The sequence below is a fragment of the Canis aureus genome, chromosome 17 (assembly GCF_053574225.1).
Source record: "Canis aureus isolate CA01 chromosome 17, VMU_Caureus_v.1.0, whole genome shotgun sequence".
Classification (NCBI taxonomy): Eukaryota; Metazoa; Chordata; class Mammalia; order Carnivora; family Canidae; genus Canis; species Canis aureus.
This window is the reverse complement of record NC_135627.1, coordinates 4,093,417-4,114,069: the sequence shown is the minus strand read 5'-3', so window position 1 is coordinate 4,114,069 and position 20,653 is coordinate 4,093,417. Positions and strand designations below refer to the sequence as shown.

Genomic DNA, 20,653 nt, shown 5'->3' with positions numbered 1-20,653 from the left:
GAGAGAGAACATTCTTCACATTCTCTCATTAGACAAGCATGCCATAATAATTAGATAGAAAACGAAGAAATGATCACTTGATATATACATTTACAAATTTAAAGACAGTAAGTAGTGAGATGAAAAATATTGTTGACTTTCTTGAGCAGAATTAAAATTATTCAGGTTTATCCCCCCATCATTAAGAGAAGTGTTTCAGGGCAAGATTTCATCAAACAGGCATGGTGGACCTACATCCTGAGATACTTTAGGGCATAACATCTGTATCTTCTTCCCCAGTGCAGTTTCTTTTTGCTGTTCTTGTAAAGAGGGATATGAACCTGCAGGTTGATTACAAAGATTTAAAAAATCTAGCACTTTTAAAAGACTGCAATGCTTCAGAAGAGGTTTTTTTTTTTTTTTTTTTTTTTTTTTCTTCTTTAAGGCTCTGGGGGAGTATGTTGAAATTGATTATACTCTTGTCTTTGAAAATCCTCACTGTTCTTTTGTTTCATTGTCATTGTATATGCAGTAAAAATAACCCTGGAAGCATGTTATAACAATAGATTCTGAGAATAAAGCTTCTGCTAGGGCAGTTGTTGGGTGCGTAGATACGAGCGCGTGTGCGCGTGCACACACATGGACGTGCTCAACACCTGTGTGTGAGTGAGCATGTTAATTACCTTCCTGGACAACTGCCTTCTGCCTCTCAGACTTTGTAGCAAACATTTTTATAAAGTGGGATAAGCAATAAAGTTTGAAAATGCATTTTTATGAAGTCCTTCAACTGTGTATATATTTTAAAAACTCTTGTGATCTAGCCCCTTGTGTCTTACTCTCTTTTTTTCCTCACTTTTTTTTTATGGTGGTAAAACACGTAAAATAACATTTAGCAGCTTAGCCATTTTTAAGTGTATAGTTCAGAGGTTAAATATATTCACCTTGTTGGGACACAGCGCTCTACAAGTTTTTCATCTTTAAAATCTGATACTCATTAAATAGCAACTCTTGCTTTCTCTCTCTTTCCATCCTTGGTACCCAACATTCTAATTTGTTTCTATTGAGTGGGATCATATAGTATTTGTCGTTTTGTGACTGGCTTATTTCATTCAGCCTGTCCTCAAGGTTCATCCATTGCATAGCATATGATAGGATTCCCTTCCTTTTTAAGGCTGAATAACATGCCGTTGTATGGATAGACCACATTTTGTTTATCCACTCATCATTGATGACATTAGCCTGCCTTTACCTCTTGGCCACTGTGAACTATGCTGCAGTGAATATAGGTGTGCAAATATCTTTTGAGATCCTTTTTTCAGGCTTTTGCATGTATACCCAGAAGTGGGATTGCTGAATCCTAGGACAATTCTATTTTTAATTTACTATGGAAACTCCATACTATTTTCCAGAGTGGAAGCCATTTTTCAGTCCCACCCACAATGTACAGGGATTTCAATTTCTCCACATCCTTGCCAATTCTTCTTATTTTCTGGAGTTTTTTGGGGAGTGAGTAAAAGCCACCCCCTAATGGGTATGAGATGATGGCTTATTGTGGTTTAATTTGCATTTCACTGAGAATTTTGAGCTTTTTAAAATGTGCCTATTGGGCATTTATATATCACCTTTGGAGAAATGTCAGATTCCTTTGCCTGTTTTTAAATTTGGTTATTTTTTTAATTGTTGAGTTGCAAGAATTTTTTTAATATTTAAATATTAATCATATATATATATATATTTGCAGATACTTCCTTCTGTTTCTTAGGTTGCCTTTTTACTGTGTTGATTGTGTCCTTTGATGCACAGAAGTCTGTAGGTTAGTACAAATTGTCAGTGTTTGCTTCTATTGCCTGTGCTTGTGGTGTCTGATCCAAAAAATCATTGTTAGGTCCAGTGTCCTGAAACTTTTGTGTCCTTCTATGAGTTTTATACTTTCAGGTCTTATGTTGAAGGCTTTAATAAGTTTTCATTAATTTTTGTATGTGGTAGAAGATAAGGCCCCAGCTTCCTTCTTTTGCATGTGTGCCTTATTATTTCTTGTGATGTTATTACTTTGTTTTTGAAAACCTATATCATTAGGTATGTGCGATCTGTGTAAATTTTGCATCTACAAAAAAAAAAAATCTTCCCTTTGGTGCAAATCATGAAAATTAACAGAAAATTAAGGTAAATATACATAATCTTACATGAATTTGACTGTGCTTCCTAGAAGCAGAGTCTTGAGAGAGGGCTTGCGAAGCATGTGACGATATATAGATCTATAGAGGAAATGTTCATCAGGGAAATGCTGTTGGTGAGGGAAGCAAGGCTTTGAACAGAAAGAAGTGAAACAAAGTAGTCTTGGGTAAAGTCTAAACTTTCCAATTCACTTTGCTCTGCAGTGTAAATCACGCCAGAGAGTCGTCTCTTCTTAAGGGTACATGCTTTTGTACTTCTGTGGGTAGAGTCTTCCACTCCCTGGGGTACTGAGTCTGGCAGGGAATTTTTCAGGGGAGAGAACAGCTCTGAATCCTTACCAGCCAATACTCAGAGCAGCTGGAAGGGCGTGGCAGCCAGTAGGGGGATCTGAATAGGGGATTAAGATCACCTACCCGAATACAAAGACTATTTGAGGTCTTTGACAGGAAGCATCCCCAAAATTGCAAATATAAGCTGATGAATTTTTTTTTAAGATTTTATTTATTTATTCATGAGAGACACACACACAGAGATAGAGAGAGAGAGAGAGAGAGAGAGAGACAGGCAGAGACACAGGCAGAGGGAGAAGCAGGCTCCATGCAGGGAGCCTGATGTGGGACTCAATCCCAGGACTTCAGGATCGCGCCCTGGACCGAAGGCAGGTGCTAAACTGCTGAGCCACCCAGGGATCCCCAAGCTGATGGAATTGAAATATAATTCTTAGTTGTAAATTCAGTTAAATACACATTATTGCTTATAAATGATAAAATATGCTTTCTTTTCACAGGGAAAACTATGGCACTATTTTTAAAAGATTTTATTCATTAGAGAGAGTGTGTGTGTGCACATGAGTGGGGGGAGGAGTAGAGGGAAATAGAGAAGCAGATGCCTCACTGAGCAGGGAGCCCGACACAGGCCTCGATCTCATGACCCTGAGATCATGACCTGAGTCAAAACCAAGAGTTTGGGATCCCTGGGTGGTGCAGCGGTTTGGCTCCTGCCTTTGGCCCAGGGCGCGATCCTGGAGACCCGGGATCGAATCCCATGTCGGGCTCCCGGTGCATGGAGCCTGCTTCTCCCTCTGCCTGTGTCTCTGCCTCTCTCTCTCTCTCTCTGTGACTATCATAAATAAATTAAAAAAAAAAAAAAAAAAAACAAGAGTTTGAGGCTTAACTGACTATGCCACACACCCCACTAATGTTATTTTTATTTTAGCTCTTCTGATATGTGTGTAGTGATAAGCCATAGTGCTTTTAATGAGCATTTCCCTAATGGCTGGTGCTGTTTGTCATCCATCTGTGTCAGTGAAAAAAGTCTTTCACGTCTTCTCCCATTTTCCAGTTGGAACATTTGCCTTTTTGCTGTTGGATGTTAAGTTTTTTACATGTTCTTGATGTGATTCTGTGTCAGACAGGTGGTTATCAGTACTTTCCCCCATTCTGTAACATTTTTCTTTACCCTTTCAACATGGCTTTCACATAGCAATGTTTTCAGTTTTGGTGAAATCCAGTTCATCGGTTTGTTTTTCAATTATGGACTGTGTTTTGGTGTCAAGACTAGGAAAGCAAGGTCTCAGTGATTTCCTCCTACGATCTTCCAAATGTGTTATAGTCTTATGTATTACATTCAGCTGTTTGATTCCTTTTGGATTCATTTTTGTAGAAGGTGTGAGGTTTGGATAGAGGCTCGTTTATTCCCTACTAATTCCCACCCTCGCTTGTTGGGAAGACTCCCCACTAACTTGATTTGCATTTTGTCCCAAGTGGTGGGCCTCCTGTATGTGGTAATCCTCCCAGGTTCTCTCTCTCCTTTTTAAAAGATTTTATTTATTTATTCATGAGAGACACAGAGACGGAGGCAGAGACATGGGCAGAGGGAGAAGCAGGGAGCCTGCTACAGGACTCCATCCCAGGACCCTGGGATCACATCCTGAGCCAAAGGCCAATGCTCAACCACTGAGCCACCCAGGCATCCTTCCAGGTTTTCTTTTTCAGGTTGTGTTGATCTAGCTGTCTTTTCAACCAGTATCAATAACAGAAAATATTGAAAGGTACAGGTGGCAAAATAGAGTTCTTTCCTCCAAAACTCAGGGAGGGGATTGTTTAAAAGTTGACTTTTGTTACTCCTAATCTTGTTCATTGCATACTAGATTATTTTGTGTTTATTTTTATCTGCAATGTATTTCAAAGGTTTCTAGAGTACTTATCATGGTTCTGGGAGAGATACCTGTTCAGTTAGAGACATAACATCAGCTTTCTCTTTAATAGCAAGGGGACCACCTTGTCAATCACACGAGTGTGAAATGACATGTTTTAAAATGTTTCTAGACATTAGTAAGGCTGCACATCTCTTATTAGGTTTGAAAATGTAACTTTCTTCTTGTGTGTGTATATTGACTTGTACAAAATTCTGGCTAATGGCTGAGTCATAGAATGTGTTTGGCTCCCTATGAGGATAACAGTGTTTATAACAATAATTGGTTTTTCCTCCTTTTACTCATGTTAGGGTCCTTGTTTCTTTTCCTTTTATTTTCTATGCTGATGGAAACCTTCATTTTGAGATGTAATATAAGCAATGATAGAGGGCCTTCCTTTTCTACATTTGCAACAGAATGGAAAGTTTGAATAGCACATTTATAGATATTCTAAAGTTAGCCGTCTTTTTATTCCACTGACAAACATATGCACTGAGACTGTTTACACGTGTATGTGTACATAAAATTAATCTGTAACTCCTTTTTTTGTGATGTTTTCATTTGGTTTTGGTATCAAGCTTATACTAGTCTCAGAAAATGAGTTGAGGCAATTTTCATTTTTTCCTAATCTCTAGGAAAATTTTAGGAAAACAGGTTATCCATTTCTTCAAAGCCTGTGAAGTCACTTGGGCATTGCTTTTGACTGTTTTATTTTTTTTGTAATTAGATTTTTAACAATTAATTAATGTAATGATTGTAAGTCCATTCAAGTTTTCTCTTTCTTCTTGCATCATTTTTGGTAAGATATATTTTTTCTGGATATTGTCCATTTACCATGTCTTTCTTCATCTTTACGCATCCTTTACTTCCTTTCTACCCATTCAGACCCTCACTTTGTTAATTATCTTCTTCCCTTTTTGTTGGACTTTGCTTTATTCTTTCCTATGAGGATGCTGTGGTCACTGATTCTAAGACGAGATTCTTTTCTAACATGTATATTTAAAACTGTAGATTTATTTCTATGCACTGTTTTAATTTCATCCACAAAATTTTTATGTAGACTTTCCTCAGCGATTGGCTATAAAAGAGTATGGTTTCCATTATGTTTTCTTCCCTAGACCTGCTGTATTTAGGATCAGTGTTGTGAGTTTCTGAACATACTGGGAGATAAGGCTATGCCTCTAGAGTTGATGTCCTGTTCTCAAGTGTGTTAAGAAAGTTCCTGTATAATTTCAGTTCTTCAGCATTTTTTGAAATTTGTTTTGTGGCCTAAGACATAGTCAGCTTCATAAATCATCCATGAATGTCTGTTCCCCTGAAAACTGGGTGCAGGTGTCTGTAAATGTCCTTAGGATCAAATTACCTGTACTTTTACCATTTTTTATTTCCCCTTTGATCTGGCAGTCATGGAGACATATGCAAAAAACTACCCACAGTGAGTGTGCCACGGCCTCCATGAAGAGTTTGGATCTCATTGAGGTGAAGGTATTTCTGATAGTTGTACAGCAGAATAATTTCAGGATTCATTTTCCCAGTTCCCTTTTCCTTAACTTTATTCTTTATATTTCTGCTTTGCTACTACACAACATCCTGAGATCTTGGTATGGTGTATAGGACCATAAGAGGAAAGCATGGGGCTCCTAAATTTTACCTAGATGTTCTATAATTACTTCTGAATATAGATCTTTGCTTTTTCTTTGATGTATTTTATTTCCTGGCTCTCACATTTTGTTATATGGAGATGCATATTTGTTGAGCAAGGATTTCTGGCTATGATAAATGTCTCTAATTTTTTATCTAGAATTGCAGCATAGACATATATATAGCCTCCCCCCACCAAGAAAAGTGAATGATAACGGTAGATCAAGAAATCCAATACTATCATAAACTTAGCTACACTGTGTCAGTCCAGATAATTTTGTGAGGAAGAGCGATTAGGTTCAACTATGGCACTATTACGCATTTCTATAAGAGCAGAAGTAATAAGCATGTGTTATCTACTATATGTTGAGTGCTGGGTCAAGTGGTAGTAATATATATGATATGTCTGCCAGCAATTTAATTAAATAATTTCATTAACAACAAGAAGAAAAATATTTAACATCTACTATCCCAGATACTGAGAATACTCAGTGGGTAAATTAGTCCCAAGTTCCTGCTTTTAGGAGGCTTCTAGATAGATAAGAAAATATATAGTGTAAGTATTTTAGTAAACAGCATTAGCATGAGTATAATATACATTCTAAGTATAATGCTTGATATTGTAGAAATATAATTCTGGGTGATAAATACTAAGGATAAAAATAAAGCAAGAAATAAGAATTGGAAGTATTGTCAGGAAACATTTGTAAATAGAGATAAAGAGGCCCATGAAAGCCTCATGAAGAAGGACATTTTGACAGAAGATCCTGAAGAATGGAGGATGCTAGCCGTATAGTCTCCTGCCATCAGAGAGATGAGTGTTCCAGGCAGTGGAAACAGCAGGTGCAAACACATTGTGCCTGGGGCATCTGTGGTGCATGGTAGAACCAGAAAGAACATGAAAGGGAGATCTCTGGTTCTCTTAACATATCCCATCCATACAATAGTTGGGATGCACAGATCCTCATAATATATTCCTAATAAAAAGAATTACCAAAAAAAAAAAAAAAAAAGAATTACCATTCATTGAGTACTTAGTGTCAGACATGTTTTGCAAACTCTGTCCTATTTTTTAAATATCCCAGCAAATTTGAAATATCGGCTCCTTTTGACAGATTTCAAAAATCTTAGAAGTGTTGAATATTTCACCCCAGGTCATAAATAGAAAATATGATATCTAAGATTGGAACTCAATTTTAATTTTTCTATTTTTTCTGTTAGTTAGCATTGCTTTCTGCAAGTGAATGATTTTGATGATTAAGAATTTTTTTATGATTAAGAAATTTAAAGTGAATGGTCTCTTGTCTTCCTGTGATGACTCAGACTACAAATTGGTTAAATTTGTAGTCTGAGTCCAGTTAAACCTTCTGGACAAAGACTGTGACATATACATATATATTTATATATATATTTATATATATGTATATGTATATGTATATGTATATGTATGGGGATACATATATATCATATATGGATAAATGGATATATTAGATATATATATATAGTTATGGTTATAGTTATTTTCTCTTGAGAAGTGGGTAATTCTTGATGCTATCTGCTTCACTCACACATTGGAGATCTTACTGGAATATCTTTTCCTGTATATTTGTTGTTTCTGATGCAAATAAAGCCATGATTCTCCATGGTAGACTTGATGTAGTGATCGCTTTGAAGCCATCCTGTACTGTCTTTGGGAGAGTTCCTCTTCCTATCTCTTTGTTCAGTGACGTGACATTGGTAGTTTGAAACTGACTGTGAAATTTGCACTGTGGAAGTTCGCAGGCCTGACAAATCAAAGATTCCATTCCCACTGTATCAGGGCTGAGTGTTAAATATTTGCTAGAGCCTCACGTGGTAGATAGTAATGATGTAGTCTTATCATCCAAATTTCTACAAAAATTTGAATGTTCCCTTGGTCACCGTTCAACACTGGGGAAAAAAAATTCTGAACAACAGCATACCTCTAGTTAGATGACGCTAATTATTTTTTAAGAATTAAAACCCAAAACATCAGTGCCTAAACACAATAGAAGTTCATTTCTTCCTCAGATACAAAATTAAGGGAAGGGCTGATTGGTGGGGGGTGCTCCAAACGGCAGTGGGGAGACTGAGGCTCTCTGACAAGTGGCCATCTTTGCTGTATGGCTTCATGGCCACCATGGTCAGAGGCAGCAAGCTGTAGGGGGGACAGAGTATGATAAAATGCATGTGAGCATTTTTTTTTTTTTGTGAGCCAACCCTGGGAAGCTCAAAAATGACATCTACTCAGGTGTCAAAGGAGAAAAGAAAGCTGGTCTTCCCTAGTCAGTCTCTGCCACAATAATGCAAATATGTTCATTTACTATAAATGCATCCTGTATACTAATGAACTCATATATTATCGTGAGAATGAGGTTCATATAATGTTGAAGTTGTGTTAGTTAATGTATGGCTTTTTCTAGGCAAAGACAGCCAAAGCAGCAGGAAAGAATTACAGTTGTTACCAGGGAAGAGCCCTCAGTTCAGGAGCTGGGCAGGCAGGACCCTGTCAGCTCTACTATAGGACAGTTGAAAATGAGTGCCTGCCCAGGACTCCTGTCCCAGGAGTACAAACCAGCTGTGCCCAGCCCAGACTCATGTACTTCTTCTTCAGCCTTATCCACCTGCCTGCCTGGCCCATCCATATTGTTACCTGAGGTTATTAGTACACTGGTGACAAAGTTCCATAGGTTTTGGGTAGACTGCCTCAAAACTACGTTTCCCAGAACTACATTATTTTTAGTGTGGTATCTTACAGATTGACAGCAGCACATATACATGACATAGCTGGTCGACCTCTAATTACACAAAAAGAAATTCACAATGCCCATTGCATTTTTAGAATATAAACTAAATGAAAGTTTAAAGCATTTAAAATCAAAGCACGGGGAATTATTTAACAAGGAAATATGTTAAAAATTAATATTTTATACATGTGTAGATTGAATTTCAACAGCCTTGGCATCTGATTTTCCAAATCATAAAGGAATTAATTTATGAACATCCCTCAGTGCTCCTTTTTGACAAACCGAGAGGATTGCTTGATGAATCATGAGCTGTCACTGCAGACTCCTTAAAAGTTAATTGAAAATTTCACAATAAGGGAGCGCCTGGGTGGCTCAGTGGTTGAGCGTCTGCTTTGGTTCAGGTCGTGATCTTGGGTTCTGCTATGGAGTCCTACATTAGGCTCCCTGCAGGGAGCCTGCTTCTCCCTCTGCCTATGTCTCTGCCTCTCTCTGTGTGTCTTTCATGAACAAATAAATAAAATCTTTAGAAAAATAAAGATTTCACAATAAGGCTTTGCTTACGAGCTCAACACTAGAGGACTGTTGTGTTTTTCAGGTTATCCTCCACCCTTGACCGCACGCTGCTCATCAGCATGTGACACCCTGTGATGTCATTGGTTTTACCTGCTCAGGTTTTCCAACAGTTCTGCTGATTCCCTGGGCACCTGCTGATAAGCTAGGAAACTCATGAAAGTCACAGTGTCTTGGGAATGGGAACCCAAGTGCAGTTTTCTGAACAGATTGGAAAGCAGAGGATATGGCCTGCCATTACTTTTTTTTTTTTTTTTGTTTTATGGCCTGCCATTATTAATGAGTTCTCACAGATGATCTGCTTGTGATCATGGCTTTTATCACACAGACAGACTTCAGAGTGATTTGTTTATTTCACAACTGCTGCTGTGTCTTTGTGTTTAGGCCACTGGAGAGCAAATGTGTTATTAGTAGTTATTCGATGCTTCTCACATCACTCTTAGAAAGATTTTTATGAACATATATGATTCTAAAATATTGTCAAATGCTAACAAACAATAAGAAAAAAATTTCCCAGCTCTGCTTCCCTTCCTGCCACGCCCCCCCCTTATATAGAAATATTAAATATCTGGCTGTAGAAAGTCACTGTCTCTTATTCTGAGTTTCTTTTGAGCCTCTATGGAACATTCATGATTGTCATATAATCATCTCTTTGGTCTTAGACAAGTCATAGCCTCTCTCAACTTCACTTTTTTTATTTGCAAAAGAGAAATGGTCTTGCCTGGTGATTGTGAGAATAGCACTTTGCAGAGCATCAAGTGATACAGAAATGGAAACTGCCTTGTCACAACTTGGTGTCCTTTCAAAGGAGTTGGGCAGGGCACCTCTCCAGAGATGAAGCAGTGAGCCCTTTCTGAGTGATCTTTCCAGATATGACATACGATCAACCACATTTTGGAGCTTGTATAGTTACTTTTACTTGCTTGAGACTTACATCATAAATATATGAAGAGAAGAATCTATAAACACTTCTCTGAATCTGTGAGTTAGATTCTAGAATTTTCAGTGTTTTAATGTTAATTTTCTGCTAATAGTAAAATTTTAATCCAGTGGTAAATATATGAATTTGTATAATTCCATTATGGTGTTTTGGGTAGTGTTTATAAGGAATATTATCTTGAAAGAAAGTGAAGATTTTCACCTTCAGGAGAGAGAACTCAGTTTGTTAATCACTATGTTAATAAGACAGAGACCACAAGAGCAGTACTATTATTCTATCCATGATTTTGAATTGCCAAAAGAAAAATCTGTTTCGTTGTTCAACCATTATGGTCTCTTAGAAATGGATATTACCAATCCCTAGGGAAAGTATTTAGCAATATATTGGTGGAAATAATCACTGTGTCACACAAACAGTTGATAGCCTACATAGCTTCTATTAACATTAAATAAGCAGAGTCATTGGGATACACAAAACCCATTTTATTTGGGTGTGCCAAAAGACTCGGAATGGCTTTCTGCCAAAATTTAACACACTAAGTTTAGTTGGCATTATTCAATGAAGAAACTTTAATGCATTGGTAGAACTTTTAGGCTTTTGCTACAGATCTAAAAAAAAATAAGAAAGGATGATTCGCTAATAATTAAGTTGCGTAAAACCACACATCTAGCTCTAATTTTATTAGTTTATTATCATGCGATCTTGAGTAAGACATCAGCTAACTTTGCTTCTGTGAGCTGGGCTCTGCCATTTGCATGTCAAGCAACGAAGACTAGTGAGTGAGTCTCTCACTTCTTCTGTGCTGGGCAATAGGCAATCAACTACACTCTGTAATGCTACTGTATTGATGTAATAGGTCTAGTGACATTCTCACTGTGTCTTTCGCAGGTTGCTTTCAGCTATGTAATGTTTTTCGAACCCATGAGATGGAAATTGACCAGTGTTTGCTGGAGTCCCTTCCCCTGGGCCAGAGGCAGCGGCTGGTGAAGCGCATGCGCTGTGAGCAGATCAAAGCCTACTATGAAAGAGAGAAGGCTTTTCAGAAGCAGGAAGGATTCCTGAAAAAGCTGAAGCATGGGAAGAATCAGAAAGTTCACTTTAACCTTGCTGACATGATACAGGATGCAATTATCCACCACGATGACAAAGAAGGTACATGACACAAAAGTTTTCTGATGTGGATTTTCATGGTTTTTGTTTGTTGTTTCCTGGTGGGGAGATGAAGGATAGTATTTATTTTATTTTATTTTTATTTTTTTATATATTTACTTTTTATTGGTGTTCAATTTGCCAACATATAGAATAACACCCAGTGCTCATCCCATCAAGTGCCCCCCTCAGTGCCTGTCACCCAGTCACCCCCATCCCCTGCCCACCTCCCTTTCTACCACCCCTAGTTTGTTTCCTAGAGTTAGGAGTCTCTCAAAGGCAAAAGGAGAAAAAAATGAGTGGGAAATATCAGAAAGGGAGACGGAACATGAGGATAGTATTTCTTTTAAATGTTAGGGGCTTTTTAATAAAAAGATCTGAAATTGTCAGGGAAAAATCTTCTTTCTAATGAACGTAGTTAAAACTTCCAAGTCTCCTTGTAAAGATAAACGAAATGCAAAATTTTGGTAAAGTTGTTATATATTTTTGAAAGAATCACCTACCTGGAAAGCATGTGATTTCCTTGTGAATTGCTCATTTAAATTTTTAATGAAACTTTTTCTCCTAATGAAATTGTTTCCTTTGATGATGAGATTGTGTTGAAAAATTCATTATCTCATTCATGGATAGGAATACCATAGGAATAGGAATTAGTTCTCATTTTATTATTCTTGTCCTACTTGGAGCTATTCTTTTAATGGTCATCCCCTCTGTGGAGCTGTAAGCACCTCCAGGCACTCTCAGCCAGGTTCACTGCACCCTCCTGCTCGTCCCAGGACATCCCAGTGGTGTTGAGTGAAAGAGGGAAGCAATTTGTCCAAGTTCACCAGGGAGTAGTTGTAAGAGCAAGTCTAAATTAGAATGCAGGCAGATATATGCCCTATACTGATTTAAAAGTCATGCAACAACAAAGAGATTAATTTGCAAAGTTATAAAATCTCTTAGTAAAATATCTGCAGGACAAATAAGGCCCAAGTTAGTGTTAAGAAAAATTAATAGTAGTAAAATAACAAACCCAGAGACCAAGAGGAACTATTTAAAATATGTAACGTATAATATATTTAATAATATATATTCTCTATTATAATATTTTGGGAAAACATTGAAGTCATAAAACCTGAATTAATACTGAGGTAGCCATGTCACTTGGGTGATAGACAGGAAGAGATAGGAGTCCTGTTTTCAAAAAACCTCTAAATTAAGTAAAGAAGAAAAAATCCTCATAATAAAGTAGAAAATAATTAGTAAAAATGAAGTCTGGTAGAATGGGAAGGGTTGGGCAGTAGAAGGTGATCTTTGAGGGACTCCGAAGGAAGGAAAGAAGAAACCACATGCAGGCTGTGTGGTGAATAGCCAACCAGCCTCGATGCCCAACATGGAGATCTGTCTGAAAGGAGCAGGGGTGAGGAGGGTGGCTACTAAGGTGATTTGAGGGAGATAGGATGATTGTGGATACTTCAAGGCCTGCTCTTGAAGCAGAACACAATGGGAGCCATTGCATGTTCCTAAGAAGAAACTTTTACATGCTGCAAATAGTGTTTAGCAAAGATTAATCATGGATGTAGATCTGTAGGATACAAGAACTGACCCAGCAGCTGTACTCCATTGGAAAATTGACTTAATTTATCAAATATTTAGTTAGTTTTTATTATGAGCTAGGCAGCTGTGAATGGGAAGGAGACAAAAATATCTATTTCTGTGATGCCCCATTGTCTGGTCTGTGACAATAAACAATAAGATAAAGTTAGATGCATAGTAATGATAAATAGGGAGGAAGACCTCTGGAGGGGGTGAGGAGGGAAGCATACAGGTATCTGAGGAGAAGCATTTCAGGTGAGTGCAGAGCAACCAGGGAGAGCATCCCAGCCTGTGGGAGGAGCCAGTGTGAATAAATGGGGAGCACAGAAGGCAAGACGGCAACATGGCAGGCTAAAAAGGTCATGGGAAGGATTCCGGCTTTTGTGCTCCATGAGTTCTGAAGCTCTTGCAGGGTCTTGAGCAGAAGAGAGACCTGGTATCACTTACGGGTTAACAGGACCAGCTTGGCTGATGCATTCTGAATTGAATGAAGAATTTTGAGGGCAGAAGCAGGGAAACCTTTGGGGAGGCTCTGTCAGTAAGCTGGGCATGAAATGATGGTAACTTGGACCAAAGCAGAGTGACAGCACAGTGAAAAACCATCAGTTTGGGCATATACTTCCAAGTTAGAGCTGACGGGAAATGCTGGTGAATGGGTGATGGGGAGTATTTCAGTTTATACTGCTGCTGTAATGAATTACTACTCCTTTAGTGTGTAATTGTAAAGGGCATGAATGTGTCCTCTTATAGTTCTGCTCAGAATTCCAGGGTGGGTCTCACTGGGCTGAAATCCAGGTATCATCAGGCTGTGATGCTTTTTGGAGGTTCCAGAGGAGGATTGCTTTCCTTGACTTGTCCAGTTTTGGCCATCACATTCCCTCAATCCTAGCATCTCCTCCATCTTCAGAGTCAGCAAGGGCAGATGGAGTGTCCCTCTCATGCTTCCAGTTCCTCCAGATTCTTTTTCTGTCTTTGCATCTCTCTGACCAAATTTTTTGCCTTCTTCCGTCTCAAAGGCTCACGTGGATCATGTTGGGTAATCTCTCTATTTTAAGGTCAGGTCATCAATTAGCCACCTTAATTCTTTTTCCCAGACACTGTGACATATTCACTGGCATGACACTAAGGGGAAAATTATGGAACCCAGATCCTACCTGCCACAGGGAGTAACAGACTTAAAGATAGCACCAACTTTGTTTTGGCCCAAACAACTAGGAGGATGAGATGTTATTAACAGAGTTAGGAATGCAGCTAGGAGGTCAGAATAAGAGGGGGTGTCATGCTGGCTAGAGATGCAAATTGGAGAGAGATGAGCATATGGCATATGGACATCAAAAGCCCAACTTGAAAAAAAAAAAAAGCCCAACTTGATTTTGGCTCAGGTCATGATCTCGGTGTAGTGAGATTGAGCCTCATATTGGGCTCCACACTCAGTGAGGTGTCTGCTTGAGATTCTTTCTCTCTCCACACCCCCAACTTGTGCAGTGCTCTCTCTCTTTCTCTCTCTCTCTCAAATAAATAAATAAAGTCTTAAAAAAAAAGCCCAAAGACTATATTTCACTTAGGAAATGAGTATAGATAAAAGTGTAAGCAGCTCAAGAATTCCCAAAGAATTCCCAAATGAGTTAGAACCACCAGGAGCAACAAAAAAAGGAAGGAGGAACATGAGGTGAGGGAGCTGTCCTGGGAGCTAAGCGATGAGAAATTTTCAAAGAAAGTGATTAGCTGCCAAAGATTGCTGCTCAGTGTTGGAGGGTGGGGACAGAATCGACCATTGCATTTAGAAATACAGAGTTTATCAGTTTTGGTGAATTGTTGGTAGCAAAAATTGAGTGGACAGCAATGGAGACAGAGTGGGCAAACAAAAATGGATGCAAAGAATAAGGAGACCTATTGATTGGAGTTTTATGTAGAGGGGAGAAATGATAGAAATGTAGAAGGAAAAGCAATGAAGAGAGCTTTTTAATGATGAGAGAAACAATAGCATGTGTATATGTGGAAACAAATCATGTTTTTGGGAGGGAAAAACTGGTGACATGGAAGTAAGGGAAGAACATCTCTGGAGCAAGGGCTTTGTGCATGCATGCGCTGATGAGCTCCGGTCCTCTACTAGAGGGTTTGGTCTCGCTGATTTTATTTTTAATTCTAGTATGTCAGCTCTGACCATAGAGATTCTGATTCAACCAGGGTACTATTCCAGTGTGCCTCCAGTGCTGTACAGTGCAGAGAGGGTCAAGGACTTCCCAACAAAGGCAATGGGAGAAGGGATGGAGCCAAATAGTGGATGTGGTCCACTTAGGGTTTTAGCTCGAGTAGCCTTAACAAAAACGACAGACATTGGGATGCCTGGGTGGCTTAGTGGTTGAGCATCTGCCTTCAGGTCAGGGCATGATCCTGGAGTCCCGGGTCGAGTCCCACATTGGACCCCCTGCATGGAGCCTACTTCTCCCTCTGCCTGTGTCTCTGTCTCTCTCTCTCTCTCTTTCTGTCTGTCTCTGTCTCTTATGAATAAATAAATAAAATCTTTAAAATAAATAAAATCTTAAAAAAAATAGACATTTATTTCTCAGGGTTCTGGAATTGTTATCCAAGGTCAAGATGTCACCAGATTTGGTTCTTAGTGAGAGCACTTTTCCCGGCCACCTCCTGGTAGATGACCACTTTCTCCTTGTATCCTCACATAGTAGAGAGAGGAAGTACTGGTCTCTTCCTTTTCTTTTAAAGGTACTAATCCCATAATGGAGGCTACACTTTTTGTGATTTCATCTAGCTTTCATTTCCTCCCAAAGCCCCCAACTCCTAATATCATCACCCTGAGGTTTAGAGCTTCAATATATGGATTTGGGAGGGGCACAAAAATTCAGTCCATAGTAGATGACATACTACTTCTATATTTGGAGCTGACCTAAGTATGAATAAATGAAATGTGACTTTTTGAGTTTTTCATCTTCTTTGGGAACTCCCACATGAGTACCAATAGACCTCACTATTTCCGAGGAAATGTTTTAATCTCTTGCAAATTTAAAGCATTTAATTGCGTTGAAAAGGTAAACATTATCCCCTCTTTAGCATATGTTTTACTTCTGGAAAAGTATCCAGAAAAAAGTGTTTATTTCATTATGCTAATCCTATTTTCATTTGTCTTTAAACTATTCAAATAGTGAAATGTACATGTTTGTAAAATTGAGACACTGAGGGGGGCACTTGACAGGATGAGCACTGGGTGATATGCTTTACGCTGGCAAATTGAACTCCAATAAAGAAAAATAATAAAAAAAATTTAGACAGTAAAACATATTGCCATAGAACAACCTTTTTTCCATTTAAATTATTATTTCAAACTTTGTAGATTCTATCTTTGTGTAAATAATTTCATTTTCTCTCTTATTTCCAAGTGCCTTCTTTGGCTGAGTATAAAGAATCAAATATACTTTTTCAAAGGACAGTATATTATTCATGCTAAGGTTTGGATTATATCATTGAGGAGCCATTCAGAATTTTTGTTTAATTTTATGAATGTTGTATTTTTGTAATTGCAAATTTAGTGTTTTTGGTGCTTTGTTGTTCTCTTATGGGAGTTGGTGATATTTTAGTGTTAATGTGCCTTTCGAATATACTACATCTATCAAAAATGTGCTCAACGTTTTTTTTCACCTAAAAAAAACTTGTTCTAAATTTTATTTTAGGGTTCTTCATTCACTTATTTAGCACCTCCCCAGATTTCTTCCACTCCTTTAATTAAAATAATAATAATAATAATAATAATAATAATAATAATAATAATAATAATTTTTTTTTTCATTTGTGGTAAAAGCATTTAACACATCCCCTCCCAGTTTGGCCTTTGATGGTAAATGAGCTACACAACCAACCCCACAAGCTGTTTTGCCTCCCCTGCCATTTGTAATCCTTTCTTCCTCTTGTCTGGGTGAGTTCTGCTCACCAGGGGGTGGCTAGAGGTGGGGACAGATATTCTTTATGCTCTGAAGTTTGCCCAGTCTCTCTGCTCAGTGTCTCCCTCCCCTTTTTTGGTTACAGTTTAAGAGGACTTATTTGTTAACCTATAGGCCTAATATTTTCTAGGAGTTTGTTTTATTCCAGCCACACAAAGAACATCTATCTAAGTGCAGTCACAAGACCTTGCAATGTCCAACTTCACTTATATCAGAAGTTAATGCTAAGAAAAAAAAAGAAAAAAAAATCAGGGGATAGCAGTGGGAGACTTGATTTCCTTCTCTTGCCTCTTGGACTGCTGGCCCCAGTTTCCTGGGCTAGCAGGTTGGAGGGCTAAGGTTGAGGGCCAAGGCCTAAGTCTCTGACCTTAACCCTTTCCCTTTCCACTTGTCCTCCCCAGAAGGCTTACCTTTTCCTCTTGCATTCCCTGTACCCCTGCTCTGGTGATTCCCAAATCTGTGTTCAGACAGATCTCCTGAGCTCCAGACCCTACCTTTCTCCTTTCTGATGGCCTTACATTCCTAACTTGACATTCACAGTTGAATGCCCATCCACCTTTCCTTCCAAACCAAAATTTCTCCTTCTATACTCTACTTCTGAAAGGGTCCTTCCCGTTGACTTGGCATTTGGGGGTACTTGGCCAAGCCTTTTCCTTGCCTTTACTGAACTGGCATAGAGGTTAAAATGGTGAAGTAGGTGGTTACAACATAAATACATTTATTTTTTTAATTTATTGTTTTATGTTCTAGTATCTAGAGTGTAGATGTAAAAAAGGAGCCAATTATGATATTTTCCTGCTCCAGTCTTACCTTTATGAAGATGACGTCTGTGCCATGGCACTGTTTCCTAGGGGTGGCTATGGATTTCTACTGAGTGCAGCTTCATCCTGTCTCCCTAGCCTCCCCGTAACCAGGTGCATAAGTAAGCAGTTTGAAGACTTGACAGCCAATAAACAGATTTAATTTGACCCCTAGAGAAATTGAACCAAGACTCTGACACCTTTAGAATGGTGGTCAGACCCACCAAGCAATTACCACCCAGTCCTGGTTCCCTACACACATTTATTATGAATGTAATGGAGTGTGACGTGTGTTAACTACTCTACAAGGATACATATTTCTAGGACTCAAAATTAGGCATACATACTTGACATAGAATGTAGATAGACCCTTTCCAAAAGAGTTGGATTCAACCAATATGAATGTCTTATATTGTATACTTGGGGTTGGAAAGGAAATATAAAGCATCATCCTGTCGTTAAGAAAGAAATTAGAGAAAAGAACATTCCCAGTGAAAAAACAAGCATATATGTATATTACTGTCTCCATGTTCCATGTTCTAGAATGGTACCAGACCTGGGCAGAGTGAGGGAAATGACCGCTTTATTAGAACTATTCCTATCTTGTTAGGTTTTCAATGACATGGAAACAGAAACTGAGTGAATCTGTTCTTCTTGTTTGGCAGAGGGCGGTGAGGATTTGGAAAGCAGTAGCTCAGGTGAAATGTTATCTGGGGCAGACACAGATGAAAAGATTTTTCTAGATTTTTTAGAGAAAAAGATGCACTTTTTGGTGCCAGGCACATGTTCATATCAGAAATCTGGAAGGCACAGCGCCTGGGTGGCTCAGTCTGTTGAGCGTCTGCCTTTGGCTCAGGTCATGATCACGGAGTCCTGGGATTGAGCCCCGCATAGGGTTCCCTGCTCCGTGGGGAGTCTGCTTCTCCCTCTCCCTGCCTCCCCACTTGTGCTGTCTCTCACTATCTCTTTCTCTTTCTCAAATGTATAAATAAAATCTTAAAAAAAAAAGAAATCTGGAAGGTTAAGTGAATATTGCTTATAAACATGCTGAATCCAGCAGCCCAGGGGATTTTTGAATTTCACAGAGAATTTTACAGAGCTATCTTCACTGGACTATGGTGCTTTCAATTAACAGGTAACAGTTGCTAGGTAATTAAAGGTGCCCATTTCAAAACCAGTTATAGAATCATAAAGAATTGGAAATTAAGTGCATTTAAGTTCTGAGGGATTCTGTATGAATTTAATGAGTAGCTTAGTATTTCACCAACACCAAATTCATATTTCTGACAAGTTGTAATTATTTTAACTGCCTGCTATGTAGTCATGACTTTACTAGGTACTGTGAAAATAATAATAATAAAAAAAGACAGAGAAAAGTATACTTTGTAAGGCATTAATAATCTCAAAGAAACACTGTTCTTTAACAAAAGCAAACAGAGTAGAAATTGATCCATTTAAAAGGAATCACACACACAAAAATAAGATAAAATAAGAAAAATAAAAGGAATCACAGTGGGCATTGACTGGGGTGAGGTTGGGATGAGATGAATCTGAAACTGTGCTCTGTGGGAAATTTTCCCTGCAGTAGGAGGGGAGAGAGGGACTTTTTGGCTGTGAAAAACAGTTTGAATGCAGGGAGAGAGGCAGAGACAAGCAAGTTTCTGATGGGACAGCAGTGTTGCTGGGAGTCAGCAGCAGTGGTCCTAATCCTGCAGTTGGGAGGACAGGTCAGTCCTTTCCCTGATACATCTGAGCTGTGCCAGCCTGGCCAGGATGCCTTCTGTGCCTTACCTTCCTCTCCTGCAGATAAGACTGGGAGGCAGAGAGAACCTCTCTCAGAAGTGGCTGCGAGGATTAGGTAGGTAACACATGCAGAGAACTTCAGATGACATCTGTCATGTCTTACTCAGCATCGTCAGTACTCAGAAGGGAATCAGGAGATGGTGTTGGAACAGCCAAGAGTGGCTAGTAATGACCCTGACTGGTGTGGGGTCCACAGACAATGGCAGTGGGTGAGAATGTATAGGAATGAAAGTGAAGTGTTAGGAATGTTGTGGGCAATTATATTATGAACTATGATGAAATAGAAAAAAAGACAAGATAGACAGGTAAGCTCAAAGCATGGACATGAACATGAGATCCTGAGAAATAGCAGTTGGATCATACCTTTGGAAATGGATTAAAAGGGGAAAATTTACATTATTAAGCAGAGTGAACATTTTTTCACTCATTCTTCTCTGCTAAGGCAAAGCATGTTTTATATATATTAAATATGTATACATATTAAATATGCATAATATATGTATATATTAAATATGTATAATTAAATATGTATATATGTATATATGAACACACACATTATATATATATATATACACACACACACACACACACACACACATATATGTATATGTATATAGTTTGGTATACTTACCATAATATGTGACCATCAGCTCCCTAAACACTTCATATTCACTGTTTCAATTGACCCCCAAAATACCCCTGTGAGGTACTGTGCAGAGTGAAATAGTGTCCTCTATAATTCCTAGCCACCTGGAACCTGCAAATGTGACCTCATCTGAAAATAGTCTTTACAGATGCACTCAAGTGAAGATGGTGTCCTTCTTGATGAGGGTGGGTCTTTTTTTTTTTTTTTTTTTTTTAAGATTTTGTTTATTTATTCATGAGAGACACACAGAGAGAAGCAGAGACATAGGCAGTTGGAGAAGCAGGCTCTCCTCAGGGAACCTGATGTGGGACTTGATCCCAGGACTCAGGGATCATGCCCTGAGCTGAAGGCAGATGCTGAACCAAGGAGCCACCCAGGTGTCCTAAGGGTGGGTCTTAACCAAAGACTGGAGCCCCTAGAGAAGGAGGGAGTTTGGACACAGAGCATACACAGGGAAGGT

General features: G+C 38.6%; 1 protein-coding gene across 2 annotated transcripts in view; it reads left to right on the top strand.

The window, feature by feature from the left end:
* MYO16 (myosin XVI) overlaps positions 1–20,653 on the top strand; it is a 594,113-nt gene that overhangs the window by 130,559 nt on the left and 442,901 nt on the right. For both annotated transcript variants that reach the window (XM_077854971.1, XM_077854970.1), the window contains exon 2: positions 11,153–11,416. In XM_077854971.1, coding sequence (XP_077711097.1) covers positions 11,191–11,416 — 226 coding nt within the window. In that variant the 5' untranslated portion in view covers positions 11,153–11,190. The remainder of the gene's footprint in view (positions 1–11,152; positions 11,417–20,653) is intronic.